Consider the following 13,168-nt stretch of genomic DNA (forward strand, 5'->3'; position numbering starts at 1 on the left):
GCGGGGACCTTTCCCTCCCCGGCGCACGGAGGCAGCCGGTAACTTTAGGAGTCCCGCTTTAATGCGCTTTTTATAGCAGTTGGCACTAGTGGGTGCTGCAACTAAGTAAAATAAATAATAAATGAAAGCGAAGCCTCCTGGCTCGCAGACGCGGCGCGGTGGGGACCCCCGGAGGAAGCCTTAGCGGCCCTCAGCGAAGAGAGGGACACGCCGGTGTCCCGGCCGGGCGGGGACAGCCGACCCCCTGCCCCCCGAAGCCCCTCGGCCGAGGGCGGAAAGCGCCGCTCCTGCCCCGCTGCCTTCGGCGGGACCCGGTACCTGCGGCACTTAGTTCCCGCCGGGCGGGAGCAGGTGAAGTCCCGCTGCCCGGCTGCCCCCGGCCTCCCCATCCCGCCCCCAGCGAGCCGGGGGTCCGGGGCCCCTCCCGGTGCCGGCGCCCCCCCCCCCAACTCCGCGCGGGGGGCCGGAGGGGCTCCCGGCGGCGCGCAGGCTGCGCTGCAGGGGCAGAGTCCCGGCGGGGGGGTGCGGGGGGGGCCGGGCACCGCGGTTGTTTGCATCGACCCGGAAACATCAACAGCCGGAGGGAGGGCGGATCGGAGGCGGCGGCGGCGGCGAGATAGGCCGCCCGTCGGGGCCGGGGTCACGTTACCGCCCGCAGCGGCCGCCGTCCTCCGCCTTGTCGGGGCTTGCGCAGCGCGCAGCCCCCCGCCGCCGCCGCCGAGGGGGAGCTCGGCCCGGTCCGCGGCAGCAGGTGTCCGGGCGTGACGGGGCGGACCCGACGGGGCGGGCCGGGGGCTGCGCCGCCGTCGCCTGGGTGCCGGAGCGGGCGGGGGTCGCGGCGGGAGCCATGACGGGCGTGGAGGCCGAGCAGGAGTTTGACTTCGATTTCCTCTTCGAGTTCAAGCACAGCGATGAGGGCGGTGGAGGTGGGTCGCGGCGGGGCGGCCGGGGCAGCGCCGGAGGGATGCTGCGGGGAGCCCTCCCCTGCACAGCCCGGTTCGGGGGGGAGGGCGGGGGGGGGAAGGTTATCCCCCTCGCCCCGGGGGGAGCGCGGCCGGGGCGGGGGAACCGGCGGTCCCGGCCGCGCCGGGAAGCGGCGAGCGATGCCGCGGCGGCCGAGAGGGAGATGCTGCCCCGGCGCCCGGCGCTCTCCCTGGCGGTGCCCTTACAGCACCCGGAGGAGCCCGCAAAGGGAGGTGGCTCGGGAGGCAGCCGGTGCCTCAGGTTTGGAACTTCGGGGTCGTTTGAGGTCTCCAAAGGCCCGCGCTGCCCGCTCGCACGGCTGCCCCCTCGCCCCCCGCCGGGGCGACCCCCGCGCACAGCCCCCACCGCTCCCCACGCCCCCGGCGGGTAGAAGTGGGCATCTGGGGCTTGCCCATGACAGAGATGGGCCAGTTCAAAAACCAGTTCTGTCCCCCCTCCTCTTCCCCCCGTGAGCTGGAGCTACTTAGGCTCAGGGTTTAGCTTGAAGGTCACCCATCAGTAAAAATAACGGGCCTGAATTCATCATGGGTCACACCGTTCCCAGCTCTGGTGTCTCCATCCGGCTGTCTCTTTTTTTTTTTTTTTTAATGGCTTTTAACAATACTTGAGGTGGAAATGAGGCGAACAAGTCAGGAATTGACGGGGAGAGGGAGAAAGTTGTTGTTTCCTGGTATGAGGTTGAGTGCTACAGCGGCGGCGATAGCTGGCCACCATAAAAAGCTCTCGTACAAGTAGGTGGTTTAACGCAGCCTCAGAGTAAGGCTGTCTCTGTGTCTGTGCTTCATCTTTCGCCTTTAAATTGAAGCAGGTTCCCAAGTCCTTGCCTGCATATCGCAGCTTGCCAGGACGCAGGTGAAGGCATAGTGCTCCCCTTCCTAACACTCCCCGATTGCCCGGCTTTCCGCCACGTTGTCAGTGTCCAAATGGTTGTTAGGAGACTTTCAGTTTTTAGGAAAAATGCCATTTTAAGAGTTTCACACCAAGCTTTTCAGGTGAGTGTCCTAGTAATTAGACACCTGGAAAGTGGAGGGGCGTAAGCAAATTAAGTGTCAAAGTCCTAGTGAGAAAAGTACCTAACTCCATCAGGCAGTTTTGAAAGCAGGAATTTAAACACCGAGCTGGATGTGGCTTCATCTTTAGCAATGTAAAATAGCCCTCACCTTCTCTGAAGCGCCTCTGAGCTGCAGGTGTTCAGCATTCCTATTTAAAGAATGTAAATAAAAGCTGGTGGTGCCCAGTGCCTTGCAGGATCAGCCCATTAATGATAGAAAGGAATAAAACCTTTGCTCTGTGAAGTTAACTAGATTAAAAAAAATGATTTTTTTTTTACGTTGTCACGAAGTGAAATGTAATATGTGAAGATGTGCTCACAAATCAAGGGGTCCAATTTCTTGTCCCAGTTATACTTGACATAAGTGTGGATTTGTTGGAACAGAACTGTTGCAAACCTGCCCTGGTCTATCTGATACTGAGGTGTGGCTCAAGATACTAAAATACACTACTGAAAGTGTCTTGGAAGTACGTGCACTGGTCCTGGGGGCCTCTATGGATCACAGTTGTGACAATGACTCCATGTTAAAGCGTTACCTTCCTTTTGTCCCTATCAGCACTGTCAAAATACCCTACACAGCTGCATTATGTAATGCAGTTTCATGCTTTTGTAGCCACCTCCATCTCCTGCCCCTGAAGACTGGCGTTTTATTTCTGCATGTCTAATTCACCCTGGTGGGGAAACCATCAGCATGTTACGGATGCTGACTATGTATGTGCATGTGATGAATTTTATAAATATGGAAGTTGGGGAGAAGAATGTGCTTTTTGAGAAGTTGTAGCTGATGGTTTTTAACTCACAAACCAAGGACTCGTTCCTGTTCCTAGTTCTGCCTTTGGGATTTTATATTTGGTGGGCATACTTTCTACATGCTGTCTGAAAACTTAAGATACCTAAATATATTTGGAAGGCTTTGGATCTTCTTTCCATTTTGAGTACTATTGTGTGAGAAGTTGTATGACACATTATTGTTCTTGGCCTTTTAAAAGATGACGTTTTAAAAATACGCATAATATTTCTAAAAGAGGCTATTCCTTGCCATGTGCATTAGGGGAACTTGTTGCTTGGAGCGCTCAAGGCTGTCTTTTAATTTTCAAATAAAATGGGATTCCAAAGGCTGGTCTTAGCCTTTATATTGCCTGTTATATATATATGGCCTGGGCTGCAGATCTCCAGCAAACTTTGGTGTTTGAATTTCACCCTGATCATGTATTTTAAGAGAACTGTTGAGTTCACAGTACTTTTCACGCAGGTAATAATTATTCCTGCTATTTTGTTTGTTTGCCTGTTTATTTTTAATAAAAGATCTAAAGGTGCCAATTCTGCAGTCAGCAGATGCTGTGAACTGCATTCACAAAGCCCACCTGGTGGACGCAGAGCCAGGGCAGCAGTGGAGCTCGCAGTCCACTGCCCAGGGCGTCTGGCTGCCCCGTGGGGACCCGCTGGTGGCAGTGCCCGTCTGTGCCATGTCACCAGTGTGATCCACCTACCCGCTGGGCCAGGAGGCTGTGGAAAGGCCCGTGGGGCGTGCGTGGAAGAAGAGCCTAGCCAGCGTCCCGGCAGCAGTGCCTTCCTCTGGAGCTGGAGGGAGAAGTGGAGGGGTTGAAGCTGCCTTGAAAGTGCTGCTGAGACCCGTTCTCTGAGCTAATTCCTGAAACAGAGAAGGTCTTACCACTGTTGTACCACTTTGGGGTTTTTTTCCGTGAAGAGTGAGAGGGTTGTGATGGTGGTTATGGTGACGCTGAGTGGCACAGCTGCGTGGCAGGGCAGCAACAAAAGGGGACTAATTTTGGAAGGAGGGGTCTCTAATCCCCCAGGCAGATCTGCACCTCACTGTGACCACTGCAGTCAGATTATCCTTGTCAAACTAGCACCTCTTTCTCCATAGTTCCTGCCTGCCTTGTTGTTTGAATAGAGTGCGAAGCTCCAGCATGCTTTGAATAATCCAGTTTTATTTGTGGCACGCTCTGGTGTAATTTAATGACCCTTCCTCAGTAAATGGCCAGTCTCTGAAGGCAGACTAGAGAGTGAGTTCAAAAGGTGTTGTTGCTCATCGTTCCTGACTGTTACTTGACATGACATACATCAGCTGGAACATCGCAGAGTTGCTGTGAAACTGCGACAGCACATTAATTTTTCCTAAGTACCGTTTACCTTGGAGTCGTTGCCAGCGAGAAAGGCGAGCACAGGATCGCCGGAGGATGACACCAGAGAGGGCTGAGCTGATAAACAAAAGAAAGAGAATAGCTGGCTGTGCTGGTGTTACCAGCTCGGAGGCTCGTTTGCATCCGCAGCGCTTGCGGGGAGCGGGTCGCGTTGGGACTGACAGCTGCAGTAACTAACCCAGCTTTTCCCTGTCTCCCCAGGGAAGGTGGGCAAGGGTGATGGCCAAGGGAGCTTGCCTCCTGGGAGGGAAGGGGACTAGCTCCCTGTGTGGACGAGCTGTGGCCAGGGGGGGACACAGAGTTTCCCTCTGTCCTGCAGGAAAGTGCCACTGCTGTAATAAACCCCAGTGAAGGCTGATGCTCTGCAAGCACGGCTTGGGGCTGGAGTTGGGGCTGGGTGCATTTCCAGCCTGCTGAGAGGAACCTGCAAAACAACATCATCCAAACTCACCGTTCAGCGACTGTTGTCCCTGATAGAAAGGTTTTGCTGCCTTTTCCCAGTATGGCAAGAGGTGCTGGCACTGGGGACTCAGGCCCACGTGTGCTGGTGATGCAGACCCTCCCTATATCACAAAGCACAAGATTGATGACTCCTGATCCCACCACGGGATCGGGACATTGCCCTTGGTTGAGGGCTGCCCAGCTCCCCACATGTGGCCTACCGGTGTCTCCGGATGGCAAAGAGAGACATGTGTACAGCCCCGGGACAGGGGAGGGAAGCTGAAGGAGTCCCTTCAGCAGGTCAACAGTGAGGTGAGGCAGGGATGGTCTCTCCTCCAGACCAGCTTTGAGATGCCAGTCCCCATAGCGCAGCAGGGATGGAGGCACACGAAGGGCGGGTTGTTCCCCTGAGCTGGATCAGAGAGCCTATCAGTGCAAGTCTGTGGTGTGATCTGTCACCTTGCAGGTGTTCCACACCGACTGTGCAACTATTGCTATTGCTTTTATACACCTGGAGCTGTTAAACGGTTAGACCGTTGGCCGAGAGCACACTGCTGGCAGCGCTTGACGTGGTGCATGCAGTAACCAGCAATTTCACTGGAATTTAAGCTGTCGCAGAGCAGTGAGACATCCATGTTTATCCTTCACCTGGCCTCTGCCAGTTGGGCTGGAGGATAAGTGGTCCCAGAAACCAGAGCAGGTCAATAGATCCATCTTGTTCCAAAATCTGAGTTAACTGGAACCAGTTGGAAACTTGCTGTAATGGAAATTTCGGTTGTGTATAATTTTTTTAACAGAATGCAGTTGATCATGTTCTTCGCTTTAGTCTGCCTCCACTTTTGTTTTTGTCCTGTGTTTTTGTGTGTTCCAACTTTTCAGGGAGGGATTAGGCTCACTTACATAAGAGCATATCTCTTGAGCAGCACTGCAGTCGCTGAATGCTGAAGCAACATTGTTTGAAGACTCAGATTTTTTTGCTCTGAAGGTTCACATAAGAAGAGTGTCCTCAAGACAAACTCAGTCTGTGTATGTCCCCCTCCCAAGATAGCTTGTCTTGTGCTGTTCAGTTAGTGGCATTTTCAAGGACACTAGTCTGCAGTTTCTCCCCTAGCATGGCATGCCTGCAGGCTGGGTTGTTAAGGAGAGCTGTGCTTTTGTGTGTTGTGCCATATCCCTCTACTCCAGCTGGGTATGTTACTAAGTGAGTATATTTGTGCAGCACCTCATATCATTCTTTTTTGTTTGTTTGTTTTTTCCAGAACACTATAATTATACATCTTCAAATGTAAATGCTGGCTTGCCTCTAAATGTGGCACATTCCTCATTGTCAACTCCATGTCATGGCCTTCAGACATCAAATCCCGTCATTTCAGTTGTCCCATCGACAAATCATCCTTCTGGATACGGAGGACACATTGACAGTGGGGCCTCCGAGTATTACCTGCCGCCAAACATCAGACCTAATGGAGCTCCAGCGCTGGAGAGCCCTAGAATTGAGATCACTTCCTACATGGGACTTCATCATAACAATAACCAGTTTTTCCATGATGAGGTTGAGGAGGCCATCCCAAATGCCAAGCGGTCGCCTTCCACTGCCACTTTGAACTTACCGAACATCGAGGCGTACAGAGACCCGTCCTGCCTGAGTCCAGCAAGTAGCTTATCTTCCAGAAGCTGCAACTCCGAAGCGTCTTCCTACGAGTCCAACTACTCGTATCCATACACTTCACCCCAGACCTCTCCGTGGCAGTCCCCGTGTGTCTCTCCGAAGACCACCGACACAGAGGAGGGCTATCAGCGCAGCATGGTGGCCTGCACTTTGCTCAGTTCCCCGAGGCACTCTCCGTCAACATCTCCCAGGACGAGCATCACGGAGGAGAACTGGCTGGGGGCTCGCAACTCCAGGCCTCCATCTCCCTGCAACAAGAGAAAGTACAGCATCAATGGCCGGCAGACCTCCTACTCCCCGCATCACTCCCCCACGCCTTCTCCGCAAAACTCGCCGCGAGTGAGCGTCACGGATGAGACGTGGCTGGGGAACACCAACCAGTACACCAGCTCTGCCATCGTTGCCGCCATCAACGCCCTCACCACCGACAGCACCATAGATATGAACGACGGGATTCCCATCAAGTCGAGGAAGACTGCCATCGACCACACCCCGTCCATGACTCTCAAAACTGAACCGGCTGGCGAGGATCACGGGACCATATCGCCAACTGCCGATTTGTCACCAGAAGACTTCTCCAGCTTTCAGCACATCAGGAAAGGAAACTTCTGTGAGCAGTACCTGTCCGTGCCACAGCATCCCTACCAGTGGGCCAAACCAAAGTCTCTGTCTCCGACATCCTACATGAGGTAAGGAAACCCAACTTAGAGGGCAATCCTGATAATATCTTTATTGCATGCTTTTTTTTCCTCCTTCCCCTTCCTGTCTCTGCTTCCTGCCAAATCTGCCCATCCACTCATTCCACTTAGTGGTATCTTGTGACACTGCCTCTGTTGTTGGTGTGGTGTGACTGCGAATAAAGCCTTGAAGGTTCAAAGAGGCTGTCGTAGGAGCTAGCCCTGTGTGGGCTGTAGCTGGTTATCTTCCTCCCAGGGGATAAGCCTTAGCCCGGGCAGACTGGAAATGGGGTATTCAGAAGCTTGTCAGGCAGCAGGACAATTTGGTGCCATCAAACCTGTGGCTTTAGTTAAATAATTCATCATGTCTTAGTATGTTTTTATTGCAGGACAAAGACATGGTCTCACTATTGTGGCTGTTACAGGGCCTTTTACATTTACGCATTATAGGCAGTGAATACAAACAGAATAGGGATATGGGTGTTTTGTGCATTATTTCAGCTTTTACTTCACTTTATCTGCAAGCTGCTTATCAATCTTCTCTTCCTATCTATGTTGGACAGTGATTTTTTTTTTTTTTTCCCCCCACTTCCCCACCATTTTTATGTTTAAAGAAGAAAACCTTATTTGTCAGCTGATAATACTGAAATGTACTGGTCACATATATTTATCACAAGAGGACTCTGGATAGGAAGCACCACAGAATAGCCAGAATTTGAGTTACATCCATTACTTTCTCTTTCAGTCTCGGTCTTTATTTTGAAGTCTTCTAAAGGCTGTATACACAGAAGCATGTGGCGCAGGAGAAGAGTTTGGCTTTCCAAAAGTTTGTAGGCTGTTCCCAGTCCCTGGTTGTGATGACCACCCCCTCTCCTCTTCTTCCCAAAGCACACCTGCCTTCTTGCTTTTGATAGCAAAGCTGTCTTTCTCAAAATGAAAGAAGTGGGCTTGTAGCTGTAGTATTTTGATTAGCGATACATTCCTTGGCTTTCAACCTTGCCCATCTCACTTTTCTCCAGCCAGTACCTCTCTGCCTACCGAAGCTGAGATTGAGTGATCCATGGCCCTTTGTATTACAGCATGTAGTGCTGCAGTCCCCTTCCTCATCGTTCTCCTCTTCCTTTCTGTGTTGCCCAAGTTTCTCGCAGGACCCTGGCTCAATTCAGCTCTGGGAAATACAGCAATTCCTTTGAGTCTCGCTGAGCCATCAAGAGCTAGGCGGTTGCTACCTTTTGGAGCTGGGATAGAGACACCAAGAAAACCCTTCAGAGCCTTCCCGTGTATTTAAAAAAAAGCCTTTTATGTCCTCCCACTGAAGTGCCAAGTAGCCCATGTTCATCAGAGAGGCCGGCCCTTGGCTTTTGCGTTGGAGGGCTGCTTTTTGCCAAAGACTTCAAGGGCAATAATAGGACAGTTTGACCAAACAGGCTTTTATCTTTCCCTTGCAGCAGGCGGCCCATAGGTGCTTTTGCTGCAGTCCGTCAGGAGGCACCCGGCATGCCTGTGTGCTAACACAAACAAGAAAGGTGAAGCGTACAAAACGGAGCCCCACTACGTTGTGTATTTTAACATTTTTTTCCACTGTTTTGGTCTTGTATAAAATATGTTTCCTGGTTTGCAATATGTTTCCATGTGATCTCATTAACTCGTGCTCTAGGGCAGTTGGAAGTTACTGTCGAAATGTGATTTTAAGTTATTTTACCAATCAGATACACTGACCGTGCTTCCTTCCACCAAAAATACCTCTCGTTTTATGTATATGAAAGTGCTGGGCAACTGAGCACGGACGTCAACAGGATCACAGCCTACGCAACAGAAACTATGTTATTTTAAATCTTTAAAAAAAAAATTGGTGAAGAATTTGTCACAACAGAGCTGGATTTTTTTCCTGTTATGTTACACATCTGTTCTATTTCAAATGCGAGGGCTGGAGGGGTGGGTTCCAACAAACAACTCGGGCTCCAAAATCTACCCGGTCATAATGATTTCGAGATAACCAGATTTGATTACCTCCTCTGTCTCTTCCTGAATACGTGGTACAATTTTCATAAAAAGCCAGCGTGCCTTGGAAAATCACTGACGCCTTTCCCTCCTTCTCTTGCATTCCCATCTCTTTGGGGGCAGGAGGGAGCAGGCTCAGGCAGACCGTCAGCTGGGTGATGCCTCCTTTCCCCGGGGTTTTATAGCGGGCATCAGTCTAAAAGGGAAACTGCTTTTTTGTATTCTAAAAATTGACGATGTTTTTCATTTGTTGTAATTAAAGCTCAATCCGCTTTAGCCTTTTCAAATCCCGGAGCAAGGGAATAATAAGAGTGTATGATAAGAGTGTAATAAAGCCTGCCTCAACAGAAACATGGTCCTTCTGTGCCTCATGCTTCTCTTGGTTGCTTATGAGGACTGTGAACTCAGAGGCTCAGCCCGGTCCCCAGGTTGTGGACTCTTCAGAGCAGGTTTGGGCTCGCACGTCCCCCTCGAGGGCTATGAACATGTGACTCTATTCCTGCATGGGAGAATCGCAAGATGGGGTGGGAGGGCAGAGCCTGACCCAGCAGTAGAGGCTGAAGCTGCACAGGGCAACCCAGCTCTGCTGGGCATTTGTCTGTGGTGCTTCAGTTGCAGCCCAGGGCCTCGTGCCAAATCTTTGGATGTAGAAAATATTTAGAGATCAAGCAGAGATTTTCAGGGGAAGCTTTGGAACAAACCGTGAGGTAGCGATGGGAATCGTACTTTTTCCAGACCAAAATGGGTTACCTAAATGTGCCAATCTGCCTCAAAAGCTACTGGAGGTAAATTGTTACACAGAGAGTCAAGAGATGGTCTTTGTGAAATTCTGCTTTAGCTTTTAGTTTCAAGGTCTTTTTTTTATTTCGGTATTTATGCATTGTGCTGTCTCACTCAAATGCAAGAAGTTTCTGTCTGTCGTCCTTCTTTTATAGTTAATGTAGCAAACAGTTTAGAAAGAAGCACTCTACCAGGCAGTTACTGTATGAGCAGGTGGTGCTCTGTTTCTCAAGCACTTGCTGTCTCAGTTGTGTCCCTTTCTGTGATGTTTCTCCATCGCTCATCAGTACTGTGTAATGCAGAGTCTCTTATAGGCAAAAATGGCAAAGCCAAAATGGAAGTACAGGACTGGACTTCTGCCATCGGGTATGGGGGCAGTGCTACTGACTATTTCCAAAACTAAAATCCCATTTTTATTTTTCACCCGCTCATTAGCATGTCCCGAACCCTATATTACAACAAAAAGTATAGGCACTCACGAAAGTGCCGGATTTCTGAGTATCTTACACATTTTTTACGACTTCCTCTTTAGCTGCTGTATTTGACTAAACACAACCTGAAATTTCCTAGAGACAGTTTCTTACTCATTGGAAAGTAATGCATTGTAGTTCCTTCAAGTGTCATCAGTTTAATCCAAGTGTGTTGGCCTGTAACACTTGAGTTTTCATTAAAAGTAGTGTTTTTTCAGGGGAGGGGGAAGAGAAATGGTTGGGCTTATTGGTTGGGCATATGGCATGTATGAGGTCTACCACACCAAAAGGAGCTTCCAGGAATAGACACGCAGTTCCAGGTGGCTTATAAAAGCTCCCTACTGTATTTTCTTGTGCAGTTTATTTTTTTTAACCGTTGAAAGCCACATTTTCTTCAGCTGCAGTCTCAGCCTCAAAATATACATGTATGTTCTTGACCTGACAGACACAGGGTCATGTAGTTTTACATATGGAGGCTGTAGTTTGCACCCAGAGAATGTATGGCTGGATACCTGTCTACCAGTTGCAAAAGCATGTTTGGCTTTTATCTGCATCAATGGGCTTGTTTATTTTTTGTGGATTGTTTGGATACCACTTTTGTGACTCTGACAGTATTAAACTCAAGCATGCAAAAATCATTCATTGAGGCCCCAAACCACATGATTTCCTTAAAAATCGTGATTTTTAGAATGTTGTGTATTTTTTCCTTCTTTCTTTCGATTTGTGGATTTTGCTCTTGATGCTTTTTTTTTTATTTTAAATAGATGTTTTGGTCCAGATCATGAGATAGAGGACAACCTTACTTGGGAGAAGTTGAGTTTCTCAAGAAATTGGGGGTTTCTGAAGGTGGAAAAGGGCACCAGATATCTTGAGATAGTCACCGGTGCAGCAGCACCGGATTTGCTGACCTGTGTGTTCATGGCGAACTTGTGTGTTTATGGCAAGCGAGAGAGGAAGTTCCTCAGACAAAGCAAAGGCAGGGCTGTCTGGGCAAGAACCAGTGAAATGGGGACTTGTGGCTGAGTGTCGGTGACCATCTCCTGGGACTTCTTAGTGTTGATTGAGGGGCAGAAGCAGTGAACAGGGAGGAACCCACAATGCCTCTAACCATTTTCCCTCTCCTGCTATATTCATGCTGGATGGGGATATTTAGATGCTTCAACAAGTTCAGTTTGCCACCAGGTAGCAGCGGCTTTTGATTACATTAGGTTGCTTGTACCATAAGGCTGAAGACTGCTTGGAAGACTGTCTCAGTAAACTGATTTTTGTTTGTTCGATTTAATCCTCCTCACGCTTTCTCCTGACTGTTTTTCACTTCATTCAAACGCCCCTGTGAGCATCTTACTAATGGCCTTCCTTCACCAGCTTGTTTTAGCACCGTGTGGTTCTAAATTCAGAATGAGCAGAGATGCGATGCCAGCCACTTGTTACGTCCATTCCTGTGGCAGTGCTTTCTTGTTCTTTCGCTAAGCCAACAAATGCAAAATTTCCCATGCAAATCGATTTCTGAATGTGACATTTTAGGGCAGTAGTGTTAAGTATTATCTGGGAGTATGATGACGACTCGCATTTTCAGACTTCAGCGTGAGGAATTCCAGTGCGCCGCATGCACTCCATGGAGGAGCTACTTGCTCCGCATGCCAGCAAAATACAGCCAAGTCTGGGGTGGGACGCAGCATCTATTTTAACAGCTCGCAGCCAGATTGCTCAATTGTCAGACAGGAAATTAAAAAAAAAAAGAAAAAAATAGGAGCAAAATCTACCCGTGTTAACTCATAGGTGAAATATAAAGCAGGTATATTTTTCTGACCACAGTCAAGTTGGTGGACACGTAGGCATCATCGTTATTTTCTTACTCTTCCAAAAAACACACGAGGATCTTTAACAGGCATCCGCTTCGATGTGAGACTCTGGTAATAAATAATAAATTGGAACCATATTTGCATTTGGTGCACAGTTGGAGCGGGGGCAAGCTAGCAGCCTGGTAAAAGTTTCAGCAGCCCTGTGGTTTCTCTGGTTTGTGTTTTTGTTTCTAAAGGAACATTCCCTGCTAGAAAAAATAAGTTTAGTGCAGGGCACCCAGTCTCAGCCACACTCCTTCTAAGTCACTTTGGGTGCTGAAACACACTTTCCAGCCTGATCTTCCAGGCAGTGGCTTGTGCTGCTGTCAGGCAGCTATCTGGGGTAGATGACTCCATGCTGTGGTACTTGGCCAACGAGCAGGACTGGCAGTTGTTCTGACACCTTTTGCACAGCAGCCTAGTTAAGGTCAAAAATGCTTGCAAATCTCTTTTTTTCAAGTGGCCTTGTGCATCTAGTAGCTTAGAAAGTAATGGTAATTTAATTCCCAAATGCATAGCAGTCATGAAACTGGGGCTTAAACACCTTTGCAAAGTTTAGTAGAAGTTTTTGGCTTTGTTTCCTCCCTGTCTATATTCCAGTGTGCTGCTTAGTATCTTTTTTTTTTTTTTTTGTAACTTGATAAATCTTTCTGCTAAAGGCAGAAGTCAGCCAGACTGGATAATCTGTTTTTGATTTAATCATATTGTGTATCTGGTGTATGCAAAATAAATCACTATTCATCTGTTTTGTAATCTGATTTATGTAGGACGGAGTTACATTGAGCAAGTTTTCTACAGCCTAACACCAGGTTTTGTGAACCCGCCTTGAAACAACCATGTCTCATTACAGCATTTAGGAAGGCTACAGTTAGATTTATTATGGCATAGAAAGGAATGGAATAAGTTTTCGGTTCATGGAAAATTCGGTCTGAGGGAAATCCACCAATGTATATTTGGTAGGAAGACTGCATGAAGACCTTTTATTTCTCTTTTTGACCCCTGTGGAGGGGCTCTTCTCCCCTCCACGTGATGCCGGCTAGATGAGATAGTTTGCGTCTTTTCAAATGGATAAGGTTTATTTGCAGCAAC

The 13,168-nt window shown here is 49.1% G+C and overlaps 1 protein-coding gene across 4 annotated transcripts in view; it reads left to right on the forward strand.

Moving 5' to 3' along the window:
• NFATC1 (nuclear factor of activated T cells 1) overlaps positions 1–13,168 on the forward strand; it is a 115,712-nt gene that overhangs the window by 3,593 nt on the left and 98,951 nt on the right. For 3 of the 4 annotated variants that reach the window (XM_074829745.1, XM_074829762.1, XM_074829753.1), the window contains exons 1-2: positions 848–926; positions 5,901–6,999. In XM_074829745.1, the coding sequence (XP_074685846.1) occupies positions 848–926; positions 5,901–6,999 (1,178 nt within the window). Of the gene's footprint in view, positions 1–847; positions 927–5,900; positions 7,000–13,168 lie in introns of those variants that run through there. The other variant, XM_074829735.1, reaches the window with a different exon arrangement.

The sequence above is a fragment of the Strix aluco genome, chromosome 1 (assembly GCF_031877795.1).
Source record: "Strix aluco isolate bStrAlu1 chromosome 1, bStrAlu1.hap1, whole genome shotgun sequence".
Taxonomy (NCBI): domain Eukaryota; kingdom Metazoa; phylum Chordata; class Aves; order Strigiformes; family Strigidae; genus Strix; species Strix aluco.